At 40.2% G+C, this 27,448-nt stretch overlaps 1 protein-coding gene across 2 annotated transcripts; it reads right to left on the bottom strand.

Moving 5' to 3' along the window:
• Nucleotides 1–249: 249 nt before the first annotated feature.
• Nucleotides 250–24,871, bottom strand: tprg1 (tumor protein p63 regulated 1). Of its 2 annotated transcripts, XM_073476754.1 has the most exons (6): nucleotides 24,825–24,871; nucleotides 24,274–24,607; nucleotides 21,468–21,559; nucleotides 15,815–15,991; nucleotides 3,795–3,948; nucleotides 250–1,091 (listed from the first exon to the last, which is right to left on the bottom strand). In XM_073476754.1, exons 2-6 carry the CDS (start codon nucleotides 24,598–24,600, stop codon nucleotides 897–899), a joined length of 945 nt encoding a protein of 314 aa, XP_073332855.1. In that variant the 5' UTR covers nucleotides 24,601–24,607; nucleotides 24,825–24,871; the 3' UTR covers nucleotides 250–896. The 2 variants fall into 2 exon arrangements, with proteins under 2 accessions (XP_073332855.1, XP_073332854.1); XM_073476753.1 differs by lacking the exon at nucleotides 24,825–24,871 and having other exon boundaries at nucleotides 24,274–24,639.
• Between the last annotated feature and the right edge of the window lie 2,577 nt (nucleotides 24,872–27,448).

The following is a 27,448-nucleotide window of genomic DNA, read 5'->3' as shown; positions in this document are numbered from 1 at the left end:
GTACCAAAAGTTACCACAGGTGTCGCTAAATTACTCCGGACTGAAATCCCTCGTTTCATCATGTACTATCTTTAAATGGATTATAATATTACTCAACAACAGTACATCATGGGTTGTGGCATTGCTGAAGTGTCAAAGGTCACCACTAGATTTCTCTTTCAGCAAACATGAGTTCTTAAGTAGTTTGGACGGATCCGTGGTGTGATAACAGAATAATAAAGTGCACTGAAGAAAAACAGTGCACAGGAATCTGCCTGGAAAAATCTGCATATTTTATACCACTCAAAAGGGGAAGAGAACAAAATATGTAAGCCTATATTTTCTTGTCTGTGACAGACTTACAAGCCAAACAGATGATACCAAAACAAGGTAGAGTGACACGCAGTAAACACACAAATCAAGGAGGAAATTCCAGCACTGTATTCACTGTAAAAATACACTAGGAATGATAAAACTAAACTGACAAATGTGCCCCCATGCTCCAGTGAATCTCTAAGGGGCAGAATGGCATGGGAATGAGCTTTTAACAGAGACACCGGGGGAGGAAGAAAGGAGTCCCATTGCGAAAGAGTTGAATTACCATATCACTGAGGAGCAAATACAAAGCTCCTTGAGAGCGGCGGGGGATCCGTCATCCAGTGAAGAGCGGTGTTGAAATGTGGATATTTCTGAGTACTCAGACACCACACACCGGTTGTAAGCAGTGGGGGAGAACACACGGTTGTTTAAAACCTTCATACAGAACATCCTGAGAATCCAGGCTTCAACGTGACATGGAAAAAATCTTTGGTCAATTCCTTGTAGGATTTGAATGAAAATAAATTTATCGACATGAATTCAAGACTTATAAATACAAGCAAACCATGTGAAGTGAACTATTAGGAAATGCACAAGAGTTAGAAGCCAATGTTTCCTCGAGCCATGCTGTATCCCAGTTTGTTCTGGTTGCCGAGGAAAGACATGAGGCCCACGTAAGCCTCGATTAGGATGCTCTGATTCAGGACCAGGACGCCGTTGGCCTTCCCAGGAACCGGCTTCCTGGCGTGGTTTCTCTGCGCTGCATCCTTGAGCTGCTCACGAAAGCTCTGGATCTGTGAACAAGAGGAGGGAGGGATTAGAAATACAGCAGAAAACACATTTCCTCTTCAGATCCTCGACTTCTTGCGACTTTTAAGCCAAGTTTTAACCATTAATGGCATAATAATACTATTTTTATACTTTAAATTAGCGCCTAATTAGGCAATTGGCTGAATTTCTTCCCCATTTCTCTTGTGTGTCATAAACATGCTGAATACAGGAAACAGTCGAAGGTAACATAAACAGCTGTTACTACTGCAGAGACATGTTACCTGGGAATGAATTCAGATTTTACCCATTTCTTCTTTTTCTGTTTTTAACAGAGAACATTTTTAGAACCATTATAAACCATTAAAAATAAAAGCAGGCAGGCAACCTCAAGTGCTCAGAAGCTGCCAAAACAACTTGAGAAAATTCAGACAGAGGATTCAGAAATGAGCAAGAGCATAATCAGGATTTAATGCAAAAATCAGATTCTGCTTTTACGAATATGTGTCTGTGCAGTCTCAAAGGTTGACTTGCAGACTGAGTATTGCTTTTAATTTGTTTTCTGCTCTCTTGAATCTTTTGTCATCGAAATTCTTCCATCGTACCTGGCTCTGAGTTTTCTTTTTAGGACATCTAGTCCATTTTTTAACCTGAGCTAATAAGAAGCATGTTTGAAGAGTACATGGCTTTGCTTCAAGAATCAGACGGAAGTCTTCAGTACAAAAAACTACCTGAATATATATATCTGATGCAGATCGCTGCACTTAAAGTAAGACATGACATTTGGTGCTAAATCCTTCAGCCAATCCAAGTTGAGTTAGCCTTCTTGTAAGAGGGTGAAGCTTGTTTGCAATGAAATATTTCACATTAATTTAACCAGCAATGGGCAGTAATCTATGTTTGACACCAGTTATATTTCTCTAGATCACACAATAGTTTGCTTGTCGGTAAAAAGGGTATTATTATTATTCATTCAAAGCTTAACGGTAAAGAAGCAGAGGTCAGGGCTCAGATCTAAATCCCCCATCTGCTGTAATCACTAACTGTCTACAGTAAGGACATTCCTGCCCAACAGGGCACATTTCACACCATCATATAATTAAGACTATGATTACATCACATTCTTGGTAAATGTTTTTCCAGGTCTTTGCACTCCCGTCAAGCTCAGTCTACATTTGTGTGCAGTCACTGGAGCGTGTTTAATTCTCTTAATCTCGGTGAAGCAGCATGTATGACATGTTTGAAACGTTGCAAAACACACAATTTTACTACATTGTACGAGATTGCTCCATTCTTCTTCCTCATGCTGAGTCGTCCGGATGAGGTCACTCTGAAATTCCCCTATAAGTTTTGCAAGCATCATATTTTGTTTTTGTTTTGGTCGTGAAACAAGTTTGTCAGCACCAGCAGACTGAAATCCAAACCTAAGTAAGTTAGATATGTGTTATATCTGATAACTGGTCAGTTCTGTGTGTCAGCTGTGAGTGTTATATTCTGTGGAAGCTGACAGATCCCACACGGAAGACACCTGAAGCCTAATTCCAGTAAGTCTTTTCTGCCTGATGACTAATTCAAACTGCACGATGAATCTCACCACACTGTCAGTTTTTTTTTATGGTCGATTGTCTCTCCTGTGACTCTCACAGGACACACCTCCGCCTGGATTAGTCATCGAACAATAAAATCAAATCAGAATTTCAACATATACAATCTGACACATTCAAGTCTCAGTTCACCCTCTCACAAGCTGTTTCGTTAGTTTAAGTTTTATGTGCGGAGAAATTAAATATGTGATTTTGTTCACTGGTGTGTGGATTCCTCTGTTTAACTGGGATGTTGTGTTGAAAGAAAAGCTGCTGATGAGTTTTTCAGTCTTTCAACACTATGAGCACCTAATTGCAATGAGGTTGTAGTAATCACCTCGAATAATTCAAAACGTCAGCAAGTGAAACCACGACTACGTGCATGACTCCACACCACGAGAAGCAAGTAAGAAATGTGTTTGTTTTTTTTCCGTGATTTGGAGGACTGATTCTTTTATAGGAGACATATTATGCTCATTTTCAGGTTCATAACTTTATTTTGGGTTACTTCTAGAATAGGTTTACATGCTTTAATGTTCAAAAGACACAGCAGCACTGTGCTCCCTCTCTGCCTGTTAAAAGTAATAATCTAATTGTGCCTATGGCCCACTCATGAAAGCGCTCGCATTTGCTGCAATACCAAAGATGTACACTGGGTGTGGGTGGCGACTTTCCCGGAAAATATCACATGTGGGGCACAGTTAGTGACGTGTTCATCCAGCAGTGGTTGGTTGGCCAGAGAGAGCAGGTGGTTCGCATCATAATGACCAGAATAAGTTTGCCTAATGTTAGACAATGAATAAGTATATCTGTACATAACGTTACTTTTATAGCAACCGTTTTTTACTCAGTAAATAGTAAGTGTTATAGTAAAAATACACCTGCAATTGCCGCTTCCGAAAATCTTTGAGTTTGCCACTTTAAGCTCCTGTCTCTTTAAGGCCGCCCCTATCCAGATTACCCAGTCTGCTCTGATTGGTCAGCCCACACACGCCTGAGCTAGCACTGTGGGAGGTTGGCGCAGACTTTTTTAACTTTCAAGACCTTTGACATACACAAGAACGAATAATATAACACGCTAAAGGAAAGGGGAAAAAATATTTAATATAAAAATGCCCTGTTATAACCATTGATCGATGCACTTACGTCGCAGAGAGCGGCAAACTTGTCACTGATGTCCCTCACAGGGTGGTAGGTGAAGGTGATGAAGGGGAAGTCAGTGGAGAAGGGGTTCCACCTGGAGATGAAGGAGGGCTCTCTCAGCCGGTCCCAGAACACTCTCACCCCCTCCCCCTCTCTCCTAAACACACAGAGAGACAGAGCAGATGATGACAAAGAGACTCTCTCTGTCACTGACACATTCGACTCAACCATGTGACAAAGCTTCAGTTCGTGTTGTCACCAGATCAATAACATTACTCACTGCTTTCTACAAAAAAGATTTGTTTGTTTTCCATTGAGGATTAGACACAAAACGCTGAATATAAATGCTTTCTTTGCCTCGGGCCACATTCAGAATAGCAACAACATATAGGCTGTCAGTTATAAGTGACAATTATGTGGCACAGAGTTGTTTTCACACTTGGCTTTTATCCCAGGAATCAAGTAGGGAGTAGTTCTAATGGTGCTAAAAAGAAAAAAATAAACTTTGGCTGTATAGTTGGTGTGTTCTCGCTTCATATTGCCACCAGGGCTGCTGTTTGATAATCTGTAGACCAGCACTGGGTTGCACCAGCTATCCGAGGTCACTTGTTTCTGCGCTGTGTAACTTCAGTGAGAGGGTAGAATCACAGCGTTACATACATGTTTACTTCAAGATAGTTTTCATCACATGACATAATTGACGTAATGAGTTTTGTTTGTAGTAAGCACCTACATTACCTCTGGCAAACTTTTTGGATTTATATTTAAAACAGTGGTGTTGCAGTCAGGAACTGTGGGGGGCGCCAAATTTCTACAAGACGCCTCTGTAAAATAGTGGTTGGCATTGGTGCATCGTTTTGAAAAGTGAGATAACATGGAGGACGTGGAGCGAAAAATATATCAAAAAAAATAATTCTATGGTCAGACGTGGCCAAATCCGATTAACAGTATACAAACTATTGTCAATATAGCATTATAGAGCTAGAAAAGCTAATAACCTTACTAAATTTAGCATTAGCGAATATATAGGATTACTTTATAATGAACCACTGCTAATTTATAACACTAGCCACACTAGCTGCAGACTGAGGTTGTAAGTCATAGTTATCACCTAATCATAATGCTTTGTGCTAGTTAACAAACTTTTTTGTTGTTATATGGTGATTAACGTTAGCTATTTGTACCCTTGTTAGCGTCTTCGCTATTGTGTAGCATAGTGTTTAAAGATGATTGGGCATGGTAAAACTTAAAACATGGTTAAAACCACTACGTTTAGTGCTAAAACGTCATTTTTGGTGCGACACTATTTAGGTTAGGTATTTCTATTTCAATATTAATGGACAGACACATAACAAAACAGAGATGCACTAAATCTCAGTGAAACATGAACATAAAAATCAATTTGACAAACTAGTTCGAATGGACAAGGAAGCACAAAATCACAGATATTTATGGAGACAACCTTTTCCCCTTGGATATGGCATTTTAAAAAGGTATTAAATAAAGGTACTGTGTATTGTGCAGTGTGCCTGCCGGCCTAAAGACCAACCCACGTTTTTGCAACTTCATTTGACTTCACTTCGCTTCTTACTGCTCTGCACCTTTACAGTAATTGTGTGCACTAATAAAAATGTATAGAAACCTCCTGACATGATAAAATTGCACTAATCTGTCCTCAGGGCAAATATTTGAGGGTGCGGGCAACTTCACATTGACCAGGCTTAGAGGTAATCTACAGCGTGCTCATCATCATCATTTGAAAGTAAATACCAGAGGTTTTAATGAAAATACCCCGGGGGTCATATTTTTCCTCAGACTAATGAAACCTCAGAAGACTGAGAGCTAACAGACCTCCTAACACTTGCAGATCCCACCTTGGAAATGATGTTGGTTTTGATCAACATACTGTGAAAAGCCTCACAGGTCTCTTTTTACTGTATGTCCATCAAATGTGATCTGGGGCTCTTAGACATCTAAGAGTGTGATATCTGGGGGGATATGGTGTCTTTGTTACTGTCAAAAAGATACAGGGTCACAGAGAGTTCATGACACCCTCCTTCACATCTCTGGTTGGGCAAACCTTCCTGTAGAATATTCAAATAAAGCTAAGATAAAATGTACTACAACTGTGAGGATTTGCTGCTTTTCTTTGTCTTAATTTCTAGGAAACTTAAAAGATCCATCAAGTTTGCATTACAATCCTCTTAACAGTGTTGGACTTACAGATGCAGCAAAACCGGAGATATCTTTTTTTTTTTTTTTAACACGCATTTCACATTGTTCCACCTTATCAAAAGCTGGTGTTTATGTTACATTCAAAGCAACGCAACCGCAGACAGTTCAGTTGGTGTTTTGGGTGTGTTATACTAGAAGTGGCCTGGGCGGGATCTAGGCAGAGGCATGTTTAGGGCCCCCTTTCCACTAGGGGTCGCAGACAGAAGGGAAAAGAATATCAACTACCTACAATAAATAATGTTTCATCTTATTAAAATATACTAAAATATTTGAAAAATCCACATCATTGGAGCCAATGTGCGGAAAAAAGTATTTTAGTGGTTTCACCACATGGAAAGTCAGGAGAAATCTGTAAATATACACATTCTTAATAAGTAAAGACACATTAATATCCAAAAGATCCAAACAAAAAAAAATCAAATCTGCCTATAGTGTAAACTCTTTGTTTAATCCAGCCCTGGTAGCAGCAAATGTAGCTTCGAGTTGCTAGCCTGAAGCAGCCAGAGATGAGAAGCGAGCTACAGAGGTCAGGTACGCAGATTTGTTTCATTTTCAAACAGATGCAGGACTACGTTTCTGGCCACAAAGAACAGCCACCTGAAATATGTTTTAAATAGTCATATGTAGCCTACATTTAAAAGCAAAAGAACAAAACACACAAACGCTATGATCTGGTGCAGACGTCTATGACACTGACGAGCCCTGCGACTCCCTGACTTGCACTGAAAAGTTGAGAATATTTTTAACCATTTTGAGCGTCCAAAAACCGCAAGAAAAAAGCAGCATGGGGCGCAATAGAGGAGCGCACGCCAGGCGCGCCCTTCCATTGGAAAACAATTATTAAGTTGGCAAGAAGCCGGCACATGTTGGCATATGTAAACCCTGGACCCAACCCATGCTGGCTCACAGGACGTTATCATGCAGCTTCTTCTGAAACCACAAAAGGCTTCATACAACTTTTTCACATATGCAGAATACTCCCGACATCCTGTAAGCTGCGATGTGTAATTATTTGTGCAGGGTTGGGTCATTTTTGCCACTTTTACAAACAATTACATGCGCCTGCCTGACAAGTGTTTGTGAATCCAAGAGGACTTAAACAAAACTGAAGGTGGAATCATTCCGTGGAGGAGTTTTCAGCAACATCACCAACCCTTTCTCTTTGTAGCTTTGAAGCTCCGTGACCTGTTTAAAAAAGCAGGTAAACAACTCTAGGATAAACCCTGATTCAAAACCGAAGCCAGAAAAACCTGCTGTAACAGGTTCAACTGCTTAGTCCGACATAATTACACTTATAGTACAACAACACAAAGACTACTGTTACAGTACTTTAATTATCCCACAAAACAAGAAGAAGTCAGGTGGAAATAATTTATATCTGTGCATTTTTCATAAAACATACAATCAGTGGTTGAATTGACACATTTTGACAACATGAGGGATCACATTTTTACACATTTGATATCTTTTTCATGTATCTATTTTTTTTATTAGAAGTCCACAATTTGCAACAACAAAGAGAAATGCCCACACACCGCCTGCACACAGACACTGATTCAGTATCAGAGATGCCTGTCAAGATTTCATCGTCTCCTTAGGCATTGTGCATTGTTGAAACATTTTTTATGTTATGCAAGTTATTCGGCTGCTGCATACTTTCAACACTGTGAATAAAGTATTCACAAAAACCCACAAATCAGTTCTTGCTGACTTTGTAACCTCTGCACTTGACGTGCGGATGTGCAAACACTCCGGTTTATTTAGCGCTCAATACTGTATGAAGACATTGCAAACAGCTTTCATGAGGCAACTTGCTAAACAATTTAACACATAAAAAACATGCAAACAGTGCTCAAAGTACAGCTTGTTATGGCAATCAAACAACCTGTTGTGGGTTTTTTGTGATTCTGTCAACAGCTGTAACTACTGGTGGTGGTATTAGCCTCCGTCTGTGGTGTCTGTAATGAACCTGCTGCTTTGCAAAAAAGTAACAAAGGCAGAAAATAAATGGGGATGGAGGCGATTTCCCAACAGTGTTCTGATTGCCTTAATGATCTGTCATACTTATGTGTTCATTTTGCCACACATCTTGTGCAAGAGCACTTCCTGCCAAACAGAATTAAACACCTGAGGCTAAACAATAGTGGTGTAGCTGTTGATATGACACGGTCCCAGGGAGGGGCTGCATCATAATGCAATCATCGAGCCCTGTTTACACAAGTACTTTCAAAATGACAATGCTGCTGCTGAACATTGTGTGCCTCCTCCAGAGCTGATGCTGTGCGGGGAGAAAAGGGGGAGGAAAGACGAAGAAGAAAAAAAACTTGGTACAAAAGCAAAGCCCAGGCTAAAAGACTGATTATATTTCAGCAAAAGCGAGCGAGGATGGTGGGTTTACATTTGTACACATTGCCCTTTGTAAGAACACACAGCTATTGCTCTCGTATAAATGGGGATATAAAAAAGCTTTGGCAAATTCCACAGGTAAGCTATCACTGGGAGAGGGACCAGCCCAAACAGGCAGAGCAGGGCTGGGCTTTCCAGCCAGAGGCCTTGGAAGACTTCACTGTGTTTATGTGGCAGAGCTGGGGTTTGGACTTTCACTGCGCCTCACTTCGACACAGTCACAAAGCACAGAAAAGGTGAAAGCATGCTACGACGTTTGCCATTCATGAGTTTCTCAACGAGACACGGTTTGTGTAAAAGGAAAATTCCAAAAAACAGGCTTGTAAACAAGAAAAAAAGAGGTCAAACCAAAGGGATCCACCCTCTATTGACCTTCCCAGTGGAGTTCCACTTAATCCACAGTGTTTATACAAAATGCACACACGCCTAACAGAAACACTGTATTCTGAGCTTAAGGGCAAGTGACGAAAAATTCCTCCCTGGGCTTTTAGGCGCTTCATAAGTCAACACACAAGATACATATCAAGCCAAGCTCCAGTTGTCATGGCAAATGTCCCACATTGTCTCAGAGCGAACAAACAAATCTGGTCCGATTGCTCAAGAGAGCCTGCAGGTTTGTCAGCCATCCATACATGTATCCATCCGCGAGGTTTCATGCAACATGTGAAAGGAGTCAAAAGAGAGGAAACGGGTGGAAAAGAAAAACAAAAACACAAAGAATTGAGCTTACCTGTTCAACACAATACTACTACAACTACAATATTCAAGCCTCAAATGGATATTTACATTATTAATGCTAAAGCTGCTCATGCAACCTCTGAAGCCTAAAACATACAGCCGTGTTACCGTTGATGCAAAAGCTGTGATATCATAGCTGCAGGCTGTTGGCAAAGATATTTCCACCTTGATAAAGCCGAGTCCACAAGCTGAAAGCTGCTCCCAAGGTGTACGAACTCAGAGCAGCATGCCCAAAACATTATACGTCTTTTGGTGTTTATCAATTTATGCTGTACACCCGGGGAGCAGCCTGAGTGCAGACTCTGCTCCTGATCTCTGCTTTTTTTCCGTGTTTTTTTTAAATTCTGCGTAGTGTTCAAACAGAACTCATGCTACAGGTATAATACAATATCTGGAGATAAACTGTTACGGTTATATAACGACGGTTGTGAAATTTTTACTATCAAGACTGTATTTAATTTTTTGCAGTTCGTGCAGTGGATGTCCTACTTATGAAAGTGCAGCTGAGGTCGGTTAACTGGAGTCAACTGAAGCAGCAAGTGTGAAATTTCCCCTTCAGTGTTGCAACTTTAGAAGCTAGTCCTAGAGGCCTTATAAACTGTTGCAATAAACCCCCAGTAAGTAGGTGGGGTTTTAAAGGATTATAAAAAATAACTACTTAAAGATGTGACATGTAAGAATTCTGCATTAAAATGTCTAAAAACAACTAACAACGACTTTAGCATATATTTTGTTGAGTTGTGTTACGTTATACAGAGAAGTCCACAAGTTTAATCACGGTAACGGTGTTTACATCAGGTCACCTGTCTGTCACTATAACTTCCAGGAGAGAGTCAGGGAGTGAGGAAGGAAGTCAGCAAAGTTGACTAAACATAACACTGATAGAACTAAAACATTATCTCGCCTGTGAACATTTGTGCCTGAGTCCCATCAGATAGATTTTCTTCAGCATTGGTGAGTATTTTACGGTGTGTTTACCTGCAGAGAAGCGAGTTTGACCGCAGGATCATTTGTGTTTAATTGCGTTACTCGCAGGAGTGTTTATTCGTCCCAAACAGCAGGATTACTTTACTGTACATTAACCGCAATGAATTAACGCGCAGAATGTGTGTGTCTTTGTGTTTGCACGTACATTTGCAAGTACATTTCCCCTCTAACTCCAATTGGTAACAAACAGTCAACAATGGGGGTCACCTGCTGCAGTCAGGTTGATAAACAGGAGTGAAGATAAACCACTTTGTAATCGCAAGAGTTAAAAAGTAATCTCTGAGCTCTCCTCCCGTCAGTAAACAGCTTCGGATCAAAACCGAATCTGATGTGACACCTGGTGTTTATTCCTCCAGAAGGTCTGGCTCTGAACCCTCTGACTCTCTCCTCCATATCATGCCATCTCTGAGCAGCTGAGCAGCAGCTATGCCCCTCAAGAACACATGGTTTGTTTTAATAGAGGCAGGTTATGGCAGGTATAACTAGTCTAGTTCTTTTAATCACCATTAAAAAAACTAGACCAATAAATCATCCAGGCTGATATAGTGGTGTATAGGTAAACTGATAAGTGACAAGAAATTGCATTCAACCAGGTTTGGGGACACTGTAGTTTCCCACAGTAACAGTTAGATGTGCTGCTTAGCTTGTGTCTTAGTCTCAATTATTTAAAGCCATTGTATTGTTTTCAATACATCATTAAAATCCAGTATCAGTCAGGCTATTATTTCATGGAGACATGGCTCTATAAATAACAGCTCTTTGGTTCTGCCTTATTTGACAACTTTGAAAAAATAATGCATTATTTTTGAATGGGGATAATATAGTTGTTTGAAAACTACTACATTACATGGATTACATTTTAAAAGTGCATTTTGCTGATTTTACATATGAAGTTTATCTATCACATGCACCAAGACAAACAGATGTATAATGTTTCTTGAGGTTCTTGAGGGAGCTTTCCAAAGTTACAAAATATAACCCTGATGATGTCATATTGATGTCATTAGGCTTGGTTTGAGATTTTTATCACAATGCTTGGATTACTAACTGGAGGTGCGGAGCTGCAAAGATGTGGCCTTTAGGAGCCAGCGGGGATCTAATTAAGTTGCATCAAGGGAAATGTAGGATGCAGTGGGTTTGGAGTTTAATCCATTCAAGAAAGATCTGATATCTCAGCCTCTGCTGCACAATTTTTTTCACCTTCAGGAAGGTGCAATACTAAATTGCTGGAGTTCCGCTCTAACCTCGAAGGGACTTTCAGCCATGCAAGCTCATTATACATTTTTTTTAAACCTTGCAAAATGTTTCACATGCTGCTCTCTTCTGAACTAACAGAAGCTCACCCAACACTTTTTTGCAGTAGATTACAGAGCAGTAACTGAGATGAGACAATACCACGGTTTGTATAAACTGTATGGTGCAACTTGCAGTAAAACATAATAAGTATTAAAAAATCCTCTTCCCACTCTTGCAACTGATAAACCTATAAAACTTCCTCGGAAAAATTGCCCTTAAACCATGATCCCTAAAAGTTTAGCCTCAGTAAAATGCGATCCCGTATTTTTCGATTGTGATTTCAATGAATCACAAGTATACAAACTTGTGTTTATTTTGGTTGAGTGTCAGTCATCATAATAAGGAAATCAGTGTTGTGTGTGCATTTCCTTCTTACTGGCTCAGGGAAGAAAATGCTTTCTCAACATTTAAGCACAGATTTTATCATCGAACTTGCTTGCTTCATATCACAACACACGTGGCTCTGACTAAATTACCATCTGATGAGCTATCCCACAGCACATTATGCTGATGACATCTTAAATAGAGGCTATGTACTGACTGCCCTCTGCTGTCTGAACGTGTAAGCTGCTTTGCTTTGTATAGGTGTGGTCAGAGACCCTGCAGAATGAGAGGAGGATGATTAAAAAGAGCTAAACCAAGGCCGGTTCAAACTACAAATTTTACACCTTTTTGATCTGTAATTAAAAACAAATGTAAAAAAAATAGAAATAAGGCCTCTTGTGTCAGCATGTAAGGAGGAAATTCTAGTTAATAAAGCTGTTTTAAGTAGTTGAAGGTGGGGGCTAAATAAGGCATCATCCGTCTGAAGCCTCATCCAGAAAAAAATCCCACATCTGATCAGTTGAGAAACAGAGGCATGCAGTGCTGGGATTATTTCCAACCTTCATAAATATACAGTATATATTTCCTCCAACAGTTACTGAAGCAACCTCTAGTGGGGCTCCTTTAAACCTCCACACCCAACTCTTTCAGACAGGAATAAAAAAAATAGATGATGTGCTGGGTAATTAGTTTGTCTAGACAGTTTGGAAAGAAGGCACTTAAAACACATCTTTCCCAACAGATGCAGAATATACTCTGCCTTTTTCTTCATGGGCGCACCTAGAGAAAACAAAATCATCAGGCCTAAAAATACTGACACTCCCTCAACACTTTCTATTGGCATCATCAAGGTTTGGGGGAGGCTGATGGAGCCCCAGACGAGGGTAGTGGCACCAAATAAGACGCTCCGTCGAGGGGGGTTTGATATTCTTTGTTCTGAAGCTGATGGCCTGGGAACTCAGGGGTCAAACGTTCATGAATGTGCTTTCAGCCTCATTTCAGTACATTTCATTGTATTATATTGTATTCATATCCTAAATAAGCCTAGTTGCAAAGGTTAGAACAATGAAATCCAAAAACAGAGAAATCCCAACTTAATTTTAGTGGTGACCTGTGATGTGATTCGATGGCTTCTTGCAACCAAGTATTGAAAAGAAATGACTTCAAAATAAGATGAAAACATGTAATTAATATGTGCAATACCTCAATCGGCATTGCAATACTCAAATGTGTTGCAGCCTGTGCAGTAGAGGGACTTTGGACTTCAGCATTTATTCACACTAGTAGCTGCAGAGTCATCCATGACAACATCAAACAGATGAAGAAATGTGATGTGGCGTGCTCCTGACTTGAACCGTCTCTACCGAGGGTGCACACTGACATCAAGTGGTCAGATGGACTGTCAGCTGTAGAGATGTCAGCTGTATTCTCACACTCACACTGACTGTGAACAGCAATACCTCAAGAGTATCAGTCAAGTGTTGTTAATGTGACTGCTGAAGAAGCAGCTGAATCATGTTGATATGTTGATTTTCTTATTTACATCGGCATATATGTAGTTATATTTATTTGCTTACCATGAGCAGCGGTACTGTGGGAAATATGTTATATTCCATCACTATCTGAGCTTTATGATGTGTCAGAGCTGAAGACTTCTTCAGTGTCTTTTCTCTGTGTTCACTGACAGGTCTTAAATACAGCCTGTTGAGTCTTAATAGAGATTTCACTTTTAATGCTAAACAACAGACATATACAGTAAAATATATCAATATTTTATCATATTTGTTTGACATTTGGGGGAATGTGCTCATTTTATTTCTTGCTGTTAATTAGATGAGAAGCTCTTAGGTCTGTGTGTTAAAGCAGCTACAATCAATATTTTATACTAAAACTGATCTCATGACTAATTGAAGGTGTAGGTGTTGCTCATATTGGCATAACCGCCAGAATAAACTGGCTTTTCGTTTCTGCAAACCAAGCACATGTTGAAACTTTATGTACTTTAGTGTTAAATGTTGAGAACACTGTGTTTATGGTCTGGTAAGGATTAGGCACAAAACACTTGGCTAAGGTTAGGAAAATTTACCTTACCTGGTTCTGTCCCGAATAACACAGCTGGAAATTGTCCTGAAGTCTCTTCAAAAATATCCGGATTTGTTGCCACTAACACAGGTCTGAAAGTGTCCCAACGTTTTGTTAAAATGTCCAGTTGTTTCGGGCTTACAAATGTTTAAGCACTGTCTTGAACAGTGGTCTCTGGCTTGGCAGACAAATTTATCCGTGGGTGCCCCCAGAAACTTTAGAAATAGGCTGAGAGTGGCTGAGACAGTCACCATTCACCCTTTTACAAGACACTGTACCATCAACATGATTTTGAAGCTGTTATTTTAGGGTAAAAAGTTACATAATGTTGTGTTAACGCAGCAGATGAATAATCTTAGAAGCCTGACTTTTACTACTAGTTGCTCACACTGATTTTGTGATCAGGAAACAAAGTTTTGTGTATTATAAAAGCGGTAGGGAGGATTCAGTTTCATACATACGTGAACTTTACTGATCAGTTTCTGCCAAAAATAAGACAGAATGACCTAGACGAGAAAAGAAGACACTTCCTGAGGGAGAAACAGAGAGGAAGACAAGGAGAAAGAGGGAGAAAGCTGTGAAGATGAAGACAGAGAGAAGAAACGTTTGAGGCTCGAGTCTTTCTTATTTGAAACCGTCTCTTTACTGTTGGACTCCCGGGTGGCTTTCACGAGCGTTTTATGTATAATTCAACGTAATGTGCAGAGATAAAGCCTCCAATAAAGGCAGTGCTCTCTAAGCTCTTCACAGCACATTACGTTTTATTCATCAAATTAGTTTTAGTTGGTTTGGTATCCCCTGAGCCGTCTTTAAAAGGTTTAGATGAAAGGACTACATTAATTTTGCCACTAATCAGTTAAGCGACAGCTCCAAGTGACAGCTCTGCACTCCTTACCCCCGAAAAAAACTCTCCGCACATTCGTCTCTCTCTGCCACGCCTGTTTCTTCCATGTGTCCCTGGTTGCTCCCTGCACCGATCCCCCCCTCACCACACAGCCGTCTGATGCTGCCCTCCTCATCGTGTCACTCTTTTTACACTGACAACTCAAATCGCCGTTCATACTTTTTAGTAAATCATGCAAACTCCTTCCATCTTTGAAATTCATTAAAAAGGCTGCGTGTTACATTTTTCATTACGTCTTCAAAATTGATGCAAAACTTGAGAATGTGTCTTATGATACGTTTCGTTGAAAGAAGTTATGAAACGATTACATACCAGCAGAAAATGTGACTCTGCGCGCGTTCGAGCTTTAACAGGGAGTTTAGCTTTTTTTTAAGCACATTACAAAACACAGCAGATAATTAAGGCTGCTGTAATTCTCCAAGACGGGCTTTTATTTTTTTAAGTAACAACACGCGACACAGAGCAGCTTTAGAGTAGATTTACTGAAAATGACTAAAACTGACAGGACATCAGAGATTCACATCTCTCTTTACAACACCATCCTGTTTTTCACACCAATCCAGTGTCAAGAAATATGTTGATTTCAATGGTGCATGTCACCAGGGTAACCGCTAACTGCTGCAAACTGTAGCTGTGTTTTAGCTGGTTAGCTCAGGTTAGCCATACAGCTAGCATTTTAGACCAGGAGCTCGGGGGACCGGAGGAGCAAAACTAGCACAGGAGCTTTGCACCGGGACGGAGCTAGGCTAGTTGGTTAGCATGCTGGTTCCCCTGGTGCTCCAAAGTCACTGTTCGGAGCCATAGCTGCATGGCTAACTGAGCTAACTGAGCTAACAGCAGCTACAGTTAGCAGCATTTCGAGGTCACTCTGGTGATATACTGCCCCTATTTGTTTTGAGTATGAATTACGACAGGTGGCTAGTTCTAACATATGACCCCTTTTAAGTTGAAGTGTCAGACGTTTTACATGACACTAACCTTCTGAGGCTAAAGCTGCAGGTTTTATGGGTCGGAGGTACAAGTTGAATCAAGGGCTGGTGAGGGCACTTACCGAAGCAGGGAGCGCTTAGGGAAGCTGAAGGTTCCATGGGAGATGCGGTCCACGAAGTTCAGGGGTATCCTCTGAATAAAGTCGATGCCGAACATGACAAAGTCGTACTTGCAGACCAGGAGAGAGCTGTCTGTGATGAGAACAAGACGCTCTTTCTCATTGTTCCAGTGATCCACCCTGAAACAATCAGATGGAAAGTGTTTTAGACCTGCACAAAAATCACTCCTTGGTATCTTGATTTTAAATATGATGCAAACAGAATTTATCGGTTCACTCGACTCTGAACCAAAGGTGTGTTATTTTCAACAATGTTATCTGTATGTACAATGACAGAAGGATGAATGGAAAGCCGATGACAGGAAGAGCGACTTTGAAAAAACACTTTCCTACGCGTGACATGTCTGATCCATTTGACCCCTTTATGTCTTTATCTATACAGTGTGTAAGGAGTAGCTCTGGTATAAAACTAATGCAGTCTAACGCAACAGCTCTGCAATAAATCCTCCCTCGTGAAGGTAAATGTTGACGTGTTGGAGACTGTAGTTTGTGGTGCTTTTGAATTGTATTGTATCATACTGACATTGTTTCTTCTAGCACTCTCTCACTGATATAAATGAGGTGGGGAAAAAAATGGATGGGTAATAAATGGGTGTAATTAATCAACTGGCAACGAAGTGTAGATTAGAGTGTTAACTGTAGAGCACCATTCCCCAACCTTATTATCTTGTGACCCCTAACCAAAGCACTGTCCACTTGAGATCCTTCATCACTGGTTGTACATGTTATGTAACCGGTTCAACCAGAGTGTAACTTCCTTTTCTTTGTTTTATATCATAACAAACGATGATTCAGTGATTCACAAGGAAAAAACATAACATACAAAGATTAAAAGAACGCCTGAGAGACAATAATTTTTTTTTCTGCTTTCCTTTGCTGTAAATCATCAGTGGTTCGCAGCCTAGGGGTCACAGGATTCCTTAACGATTCTTTTTTTTAATACTAATTGTATTAAATCCGTTTTAATAAAAGATTACATTACACATTCATGTGGTGAGCCCCGTCTGTGGGCGTAACCTTGAGTTTTTTCCTGCATGCTTTGAGACAGCCAATCACCAGCACTATGAGATCTTGGCACAGCAAGGATGATTCATGTTTATGGCTCACTGATGCTGATGAGATTTACTCCTTAGGTATTGAAATCTGGTAACAAATGACAAAACATATTTGACAGTATTGGGGCCATTTGGTCGGTGCCACTAAAGTATCAAAGTTCAACATCCATCCCTATAATATTGTCTTAGATTTTGGATATCGTTAAATATCAAAGTGCTAAAAAAATAAGCAACATAGCCTAAAATATTTTGGGACATACACTTATCTGCTGAGAGCTGGATTAGAAGATTGATACCACTCTCATGCCTATATGCAAAATATGTAGCTGGCCAGTTAGCTTAGCTTAGCATTAAGACTTGAAATAGGGGGAAACAGCGAGCCTGGCTATGTCCTAAAGTATAACCGTCTACCAGCAGCTCTTAAGTTATATCATGTTTATTCTGTATATCTGTATAAGAGCAAATTGTAAATAGGACTATTCTCTATCTACTGTACTGATGTTCAGATTATTTTTTGGCCAGGAACAGTTGTCGGACGATCAGCCATGCCTCGGTAGCTCCCCGTGGGGGTCACACTCCCCATGTTGAGAACCACTGCTGTGGAGGGTGATTTTAACTATGTGTGTTTGAGTCTTTTTGTGTGAAGTGCACTTGTGATGTTGGTATTCTGTGGGAGGTTATCTGAAGTTAATACAAAAAACATGTATAGCAAAGCTGCTCAATTATGTACCGTAAAAGCCTCACAATTTCCAAAAATGCCCTCGGCAAAGATCATACAATATGCATGCAAGCAGTTCTAAGTTGCTAAACTTTAACCAACAAAAAAAGGAAAGAAAAATCAAATTAACAGAAACACCTTTAAAGCAGCAACACACATCGTCGATGTGTGTTCAAAAGTCTGTCCTGCTAATTGAAGTCACAAAAAGCATCATCTCTCACACACTCTCTCCCACACTGCTGCGCACACAACTAATTCATGGTGGCATGGATTCTCTTGGAGTGGCTCTCTTCCTTACGGCCCGCTGAGCCGGGCTCATGTGGCCAACTCCGAGTGAAACACTCTTGATTGCTGCTGGCAGCCGTAGGCCAAAAAAGACAGTTCACTGAACAGCCACAGCATCATGGGAAAGGTGTGGGTGAAGAGCTTTGACTGTGCTAATGAAATGAGTTAATCTTGACTGGGCACGGGTACGGAGGTGTTACAGAGATCCAGGATCAGACTGTGGGTGTCTGACACACTGCTGCCGCTCGGCTTGATACAACAACACAGTTCTAGTCAGCAAGACGACACTGGGGCCTGAACTGATGCACCTCTGGAGGACACACTGGGACAATGAGGCCAACAAAGGATTAGTTTGACATTCTTTGGAAACACATTATTCCCTTTGTTGCAGAGATGTAGGAGAGAAGATTGCAGCCCAGTCATCTCAATAAAATGTTGGTTGTAACGTCTCTGGAAACCACTGATACGTTCACATTTGTACGTGTCATAGGCTGTGCAACATACTGACATTTCTACAAAACGTGTCATATCACATTTACATAACATGTTTATGACTTGACTTTCATGTTGGAAGGTGGAGGGGATGCTGGTGGAGCTACAGGTGAGAAGGCAGCCAAGCCAGTGACAGCAGTTCATGTCTGCGTCTCAACATTTGTGTGAACAAGTGTGAAACCACCAAATAATTTCCAGCCATGTTTGTGGCAACCAAAACAGATATCTTAGGCCAAAATATGATCTTTTCCAAACCTTAACCACGTGTTTCAAACCCAAAGAAATGTATGTTACAACATGAAGAACAAAGAACTGTACAGTTTCATCATATTCAAAGTTTGCAGCAACGTACACTGCAAACATTTATTCTAACAATTGGGTGGACTATTGAAATCATTGTCATGTCTTTTTTACATCAAAATTAGCACATATATGAGAGTTTTACATGCAACCCCCCCGGCTGGTTTCTTTCTTTTCAGGTGAAACTGGTCCAGGCGGATTGATGCTAACAGTAATAAGAGAGGGCACTAGCCTGTCTCTCTCTTCCTCCCACCATCCCACCTTTCTGATGGGTTCTGTAGTCCTATTTTTGCAGCTTTGTTTCTATTAGGTTTAGTTTGTTTATATCGGGTAGAGGGTTAGGGCCCGGCCCGACGACCACTGGTGGGTGACCCTCCGTGGCGGCCCTTCTTTTGTTATTTTGGTTGACCCATCTGTTCTTTTTTTTTTTCCGATTATTTGTGGTTTTAATCTGCTTGGTTTGCTGATTGATTAATAAACTTTAAATTCATGGCTCGTTAATTATGTTAGACCTCATTTGGGGAAGGGTATCAATAAGGGGTTGGACCAAAAATTGGTGGCTCGTCTGGGATTTGGACCCAGGATCTCTCCCATAACAGAGGGCTTTTTAAACACGGGAAAACCTGCTAAAAATAGGCGATCGACTGCTTTCCCACTGCCATCAGAGTGTGCCTTTCTTTTTTTTTCTGGTGTGCCAGGTTCAACATCAGGCAGCACTAGAAAGCAGCATGGAGGTGTGTGACATTGTAACAGAGGTTTCCTTTTCATTCTTCTTTTACTTAAGTCTTTCTTTCAAACTCAATGCTGACTGAACAATGTTCGAGTGCTGCTTGATCAAAGACAGATGGATAACTACACACCGTTGGCCTTAATCTCAATGTGCATAATAGCGTCACTCTGGAAATGAGGCGAAAACGTGAGTGTCGACCCAGGTGTTGTGTTTCCATCACAGCCAATCAAAGCTGGAGCTGATAAACACCTGCGACTGCTGCAGAGTCATCTGATGCGGGAAAGAATGCAGACTGCACTCATTCACATTGAAGACAAAAGCCAGATGTTAGTGGGCGTTTGTACCATGTGGAAGAAGTCTTAGTGTGGTATCAATCTTCTCATCTAATTCTCAGCTAAAAATGATTAAGAGTATTTACAAAAACTTTGAGCTATTCCCTTCAACAAAGTATCAAATCATCCTCCAGTATTTTAAAGTATGAAGTATCTTTGGTCACTTTTTATTTTCTCTTTAACAACTGTGGCTATTTTCATACTTAGACAGTATTTGGAAGACAGTTTATTTTATTAATTTTACATAAATAAAACCATCTTCTCTAATTGTGAGAAGAGAAATTAATCATGAATCAAGAGAAGAACGTTCTCAAACAAACAGTCACAACAATAGAAACAGATGAAACGATTTCATATTACTTCTAAAGATAGTGACAATCACCAGCAAAGCCAGATTTGAGGAATTTCTCATGTTTTTCTGTCATTCGTCACCGGGCCTCCCTCGGGGTAAATTCTGCAGCAGTGTCACTGAATTACCGTACAATACACTCTTTTTGTTGCAATAAAAATCCTACAGCGGCTCCTGTAGCGTGAATAACTGCAGGCCAAATGTAGGACAAACGTTAACGTGTGTTGGACAGAGCTGCATAAATGGGATGTATTATTCATTCTCACATGGCCAGCCTTTTAAATGTTTCCTGAAAGCTTTTTTCAGGAGTGATACAACCTGACATCTCAAAGTGCACTCGGTAAATGTCCTGCAGTCACTTCATTTTGTTTTGAGTTCGAGGCAGTTAGATCACTGCCTCTGCACTGACTTCTGTGATATTCTTGGAGTTTGGGCTTTGATAAGGACATTGGTATTTGGGTTTACTGTGGGCCAGTACTGTAGTATATGATATATGTGATATATGATATGCATATGTGTGTATAATTTAATACAAGCGTTCTCCTCTCTCCCGACGGGCAGCAGGTCATTTGCATTTATACAGTACATAGTATTCAAATGATGGATTATGAATGAGCAACACATGATACTGTTAACTTTACATCCTCACTGTCATGTGGAAACCTTGTCACTTTTAGCCCTTTAGCTGTTTTGGAGTTTGTCTTTGTGTGTCATGTTTCAAACTGAAGACTCCCAGTTTCATTGGGATAAAAAGTGGTCTGACAGTTTGCTGAGTTGATAAATTAAACCATCAGATTACTAAATTATAAGAATTGTTGTTGCAGCCCCAATGCTCCTACTGTGAAGCATCCACAGCTGATTTACTAACAGTCTAAAGTAAAATGAATAACTGACAATGACATGTAGCAATAATCATATAAAAATAAATCCTCAAATGTTCTACAAATTTGCAGTATTAATTATTTATTTACTTCTTCAGTCTCCATGGTCACTGAGTAAACACCATCTGCTGGTCATGAGATACAGCTGGAAACTTTGTGTAAAACCTTAGTAAGTGGACCTTAAGTTTCAGCTGCTTAATAGTTATGATTGTTAACAAATACATTAATAATGACAGGTAAATAAAAATGCACTCATATTTGCTTTCTGCTACATTACATTGCTTTATAAATCATCTGTTAAGTGTCTAAATATTGCTTATAAATGAGGAATGGGGGTGGTGGGGTTACCCAAGTGTTACCAAAAATAATACAAGGTTTTCACTTGGCACACATTACACCGCATTGACAACAAGAACATGACGCTGTGTGACAGAAAAGGGTATCGTGAACTCACTCTGCCATCAGCCAAATGCTGTGAACGCTGCCATCTACTTCTTTATCCACCAGAGCTTCAACGTCTTTGAGGGCCTGATTCAGAGTGCCAGGCTGAGGAGACAGAAATGCACGGGTGTCACTTTCTAATTTTCCATTGTGACAATCACAATGTGTGCACAGAAAGCTTAAGGGGTAATCTTTGAGGCAGATACACAGCTGGGACTGGTACTCCAACAAAATGTCAGCGCGCCTGTGTGTCAAACAAAATAACAATAAACAAAAACACGAAGCCTCTGCATATGACAATGACTGCAAATGAAGAAAGCTGAGCGTGCAGCTTCCCGTGTAAATCTGAGTAACTCAGGTATTTGAAGAAACGAGAGGAAGCTTCCGCACATAATACACGTTCAAATTGTCAGCTACAAGCATTTCTGTTTTCCAACGCATTTCACACTCAGAGTGTCATTTTTATAAGATGTGATTCTATCCTTACACTTTGTGTTTTATTATTTCAATGCCAAGTTGGAGAACTGAAAAAGATTAGGAGTTCATACTGAGGACTCCAGAGAGTCTGACTGTAATCTGAGCCTGGTGCTGGGCTGGACTGGCAACTTGTCAGTGCTCTATTTTAAACAAACTACATAATGGCAAGACTTCCTTTCAATTACCTCAATCTTATCTTCAGTATTTCTGTACGGCTACTTCTTGTTACTTAAGTGCCAACAAACATAACTAATATAAAATGAATGTATTGGTTTTAGCTTTAATATAGAGTTTATCAACACCTCTCTGGCACCATCACAACAACTAACTTTTACATTTTAGTCTCCCAAGAAGATGTTTGGATTACAGTCACTGTATCAAAAAGAGTTAGTATTAACACAGTGGTGGAAGAAGCAGTCATTTCCTTCAAAAGAGTAAAAGTAGCAATATAAGTAGATAAGAGACTTTACCTCCTTAAAGGTGCAATACGTGAAATAAGAATTTCAGTCCCAAAAATTACAAAATTAAATAAATTATCAATAGAATGTGAATAACATTGTAGGGTTGGTAGGCACACACTATGGGCTTGGTTGTCTCTGTATTATTTAATTTAATGGGGACCATTTTTAAAAAAAGAAGGTAATCATATAATGAATTTAAAATGTTACATTTCATTGAAATAAAACGACCTACACATCCCCTGCAATAAAAAAAAATCATCCTATAAGTGCATTTTTTGTCCTGATGCAACAGCATAAAGAACAACAATTACGCAACACAGGCTTATACGAACAGTCTACATTTGGTAAGTTAGATTAAATAAATGAGAAAACCGACCCTGTTCTCCCCTATAAAGGTGACAAAAACATATTAATGTAACCATTGACGTATGTACAGTACATAGATGCCGCGTTTACTCGTTGGATTGTATGTCGCCGCCATATTGGCCGTGGCAGGTCTGCCCTGTAAACAAATACAAGTAGACATGAAAACTGTGGGTTTTCTAAATAAAAAGCACTAACTTTCACATTTAATTGATTTTCATGAATTGTTTTTATATTGAATAATTTATATTCATTTAAGTACTAATAATGACCATCATTGAGACAAATGAACAAAATCTGCAAATCAAAATAAGACACTGCAACTGGCAGCAGTCTGTTTTCTTTTCCTTTAGCAGTGAAGTGATGCACTCCATGACAGAAAATATACACCTAATTTATTGAATACAATAACATTTCAAGAATAAAAAAAGAAAAGAAAGAAAGTAAACTTGCAGGAGGCTACTATTATAAATATACATAATATATTATGGAATTCAGTTGTACATATTTTGTTTGATCAATATCATATGAGGACTAAGTGCTTGCGACATTTTTAATGGTTAAACAAGTGAAGGGATTTCCGTTTGCTCTTAAAAAATATGGGATGAAAAGAACTGGTATGATTAATACTAAACACAACAGACTGATTCAAAAATTCAACATTACTTTATTTGTCCTGAGGGAAATTTAGAGTGACATAAAGGCTGCCACATAAAAAATACATACACTTGGTGCAGTAACAGACATGAGTGTCAGCATGTAAACGTTAGTGCTTTTTATTCAGAAAACCCACAGTTTTCACGTCTACTGGTATTTGTTTACAGGGCAGACCAGGCCCCCAGGACGAGCGCCAGGCTCTGAAGCCAGTTTTCATAGTAGCCAAACCGTGTAAGTACAACGTCTCGTGATGCACTGGGGCCCAAAAGCTTACATTGTTAAATAAGTGTCTGTAAAACGGTGGATAACCCTCGAAATGAATAATTTATGATGATTTATTGAGCCTTTGGGTCCAATAACATCTAGAAGAGCCGCATAATTAAATTATTTTATCTCCATTCTTTTTTAAAATTATTAATATTATTTTGTTTTTTTACTTTATTGAACATTGACATCGGGCACATCATGAACAGGTTCGTAGATATTCACATAAATCTCCATTCAAGTTAGCCGGGCGCTAAACCGGAAGTTAGCCGGCTTGTCGGCGGAAGTCTCTACTGCGCATGCTCTACGCGGAGGACAGTCGAGTCATTTTGGCTTCACATATTAATGAATGGGACTTCGCCTCCATGGCTGTTGTCCAGGTGTCATTATGACGTCATCGGCCTGCCACGTCCAATATGGCGGACGCGCTGACGTAACGGGCCAACGGACACTTGTAGCTAGCTTAAGAAGGCTAACACTTATTAGTTTCTAATAATAACGACATTCCTAAAACTGGCAGAACTGGTTTGTTTCTCAAACAAATCACGGCAGCACAGACTTCCGAGTTGTCAAAATAGAAAGGTGAAATTTTTTTACCCTCAACACAAAGAACTTCCTGTGTTTGAACTGGCTCACAGGTGACTCCGCGGGGGTGACGGTGTGCTGGGTGGGGGCCGCTCCCCCCTCCGCTGCCGGCTCCTCTCTGGGGGCAGTGGGTACCTCGACGGGGGTGGTGTGCAGGACAGGAGCCTCACCGACCTCCGCTACCTGCTCCTCTGTGCGTGGAGCGGAGGGGGCCGCTGCGCTCTCCACTGCCCGCTCCTCTGTGCCCTCAGCGGGGGCAGCAGCAGGCAGAGTGTCCTCCGGGCTGACCTGATGCTGCTGCTGCTCACTCGGTACTCCTTCCTCTTCAGCTTCTAACATGATGGGGCTTCAAAAAAACACCAACAATGTGAAAGTGTAGCAAAGTATCAAGTGAAGGAAACACTGTGAGGTTACACACATTCAGGTAACTTTCATTCCCCCCCCTTGACTCAGCCCCGAACCCCGCACATCTTCAGACCCACTCCCCGAAAGACTACATCAGTTTTGTTTAACGTAACGAGGAAACAGTAAGGAAGTAAGTGTTAAATGAAGGAAGTACGTACCAATTATTGTCGAGGTCGCAGATAGTTTCAGGTTAGAGAGCAGCAACAGGTGCATAACTTCCTTGTTCCGCGTGTGAGATTTGTTTTTACAGGGCGTCGACTGGAGCAGCAGGCAGAGCAGGCTGTGTGCTCGATCATCACTGATCTGATCCACATTAAGATAAAAAAGTATAAACCCTGAGGTTTTACTGTCGGGCTGCTGGTTTGGAACAGGTTTCATACTTTACTGGACTAAGATCACCTCAGTTTTACAGTATGAGTGTTGTGAGACTGGGTAAGGTATCTACATCCACCTGTCCCTACACACACCTAACTCATGTGACTCTTTTTTCATTGTGACTCATGATCACCTCCATCTGCTTCAGGGTTCATGGTTGGATTAACCTGTTAGGAGCACATGGACCAGAAAAATGGCAATTATACAATATATGCATAACAAAATGAAAGTTTGCAGTTCCTTCATGCTACACGGACATATATACAGTTATTTATTTACACGCATAGGCCTACGTTAATACCTTTAGACCCACTTAATGATTCTGTAGTGCATTTTTTTAATGTCATCAGGGGGGTTGAAAACAGCAGCAGCAAGATAGTGGTGACATTAGGTAGGTTATTCCTCAATAAAGCCAAAAAATATTAAACAAAATGTACACAAAATGTCGTGAAGTTTGAAGGAGCCGCTGCATGTGCATGTCCATTGCCAAGGATGGATAGAAATGCCACATGCATACATACTTTTTCCAATGTAGCCTAATCTGTATGTGCTTTTTTCTGATATCAGCAGGTCACATGGACTCAATATAAGGTGTGTAAGAAACAAGCCTTAATTGAGGATTTAATAAAAGATGATCTCTTGTGGGTGTTTATGACATTAAAATCAGGATGAAAAATATTGTTTTTATTGCCAGTTATAAAAATATCCCTATTATTTTAAGAAATGGAAACAGGTTAAGCTTTATTAATGAGCATTAGGTGCTTTCACAAAGCAACTGATTCAACCAATTCTGGATTTTGCTATCTGAAAACCTTTTTTTTTAATGATTTCTGAATGAGCAACATGAAGAGGTTTTATGGCTGTCTCTGTTACCTCCACAGCACCACAAACTAAAGGCAGAAAAGCTTAAAGGAGAGTTAATATTGGACATGGATGATTGAATAAGTAATTGTTTGCTCACAAGTTTCCTCACAATAGCTTTATATGACTCCTTTTTTATTCCAAGGACCACACTGAAGACTGTTCGAGTCTTCTAGTAATCAGGACTCAATGACACTGGAAACCATATTGATAGAATCAGTCTGGGTTGTAAAGTGACAGAGCATCCATCACCAAACTGACTGATGGGAGATTTGCATGTTCAGGGAAAAAACAAACACAGTTTTCACTTGTTAACTTGTGCACTGTGAGGCTTCAAGTGTCCACATCACTTTTGTCTGCTGAACACTGGACCACAATTGGCTTCCACACTATTTGTGATGTCACAAATCATGCTCGTAGGCCCCACCTCTTAAAATAATATCTTAATGAGCACAGAGAAAATCTACACTTTCAGAGAAGAACGTGAAAACAGCCTTCGAGTGTCAAACTGCACATACATGATTCTACACAGTGAAGCTCAAACATGAACATGAACAAGAAGAGAAATACATGTATGACCGGAGGGGGACTTTAATCAAAAGGTGTTGCTAATTTTGTTCACTGTTTTTTTTAGCACAGGATCAAAACTAGAATAGTAACTTAGGTTTTAATGTTGAGAAGACTTGGCTGCTGCCTAGATTAACCCTACAGGTTTGAGCCACACACTATTCATAGTGTCTATGAAAGATTTAGCTCGCTTTGATTTCCTCTCTCAAGCTTATGTTCCTGTCTTGACATCTTTTCCTAAAATACCAGTGAATGGCATTCATAATTCAACTGGACAATAACACAATCAGGCAATTGTGGGATGAACCAGATCATTGAAAGCAAATAAGACTTTTCCCTCCCACAAATCCTTGAATAACATCACCATTTAAACATCAGTCTGAGTGTAAGCTAATGTCTTCTGACATAGCATACTGGAAGGCCACTCATTCCCAATCACAACTCTGTCAGGGAGCTCTTCCAACGCCTCGTTGGAAGTTTAAAACCAATCCAGTTGTAATCTGCAGCCGTCAAAGAAATGCAGACAGATTTCTAAAGGCTTTCTTTCTGCACGGCTGCTTATACTCCCACGGACTGCAGAGATTTTCATGCTCTTTAGTGTTGTCTGAATGGCCAGTAGCTTTCAGCCTGGATCTCATTTAGGGTTTTTTTGGGAGGGTCTGCAGTCAAGTAATTACTTCTAATCAATCTGGAGCTTTCTTTGCTTCAGTGATGGGTTAATAATGAATTTTTTTTCAGAATTTGTCTTCTGCTATATAGAGGTACTGGTGCACGAAGCTGGAATTTCTTCAAAATCCCCATGAAATCTGTAAATCTCCTTGCTGTTGTTCCTTTATTTGATCCTGTAATAACTGCGATCTAAAGACCACAGTATAATTGAATCACAGACCTGGTGGCAGTTTTATGAAAATATCTCAGCATGACAGCACCGTAAGATTGGATTTCTGATGCTACATGCTTTATGTAAACCGGTGAACTT

The sequence above is a fragment of the Pagrus major genome, chromosome 11 (genome assembly GCF_040436345.1).
Source record: "Pagrus major chromosome 11, Pma_NU_1.0".
Classification (NCBI taxonomy): Eukaryota; Metazoa; Chordata; class Actinopteri; order Spariformes; family Sparidae; genus Pagrus; species Pagrus major.
Note: the sequence above shows the minus strand (reverse complement) of the source record. Positions and strands in the feature narration are given on the sequence as shown.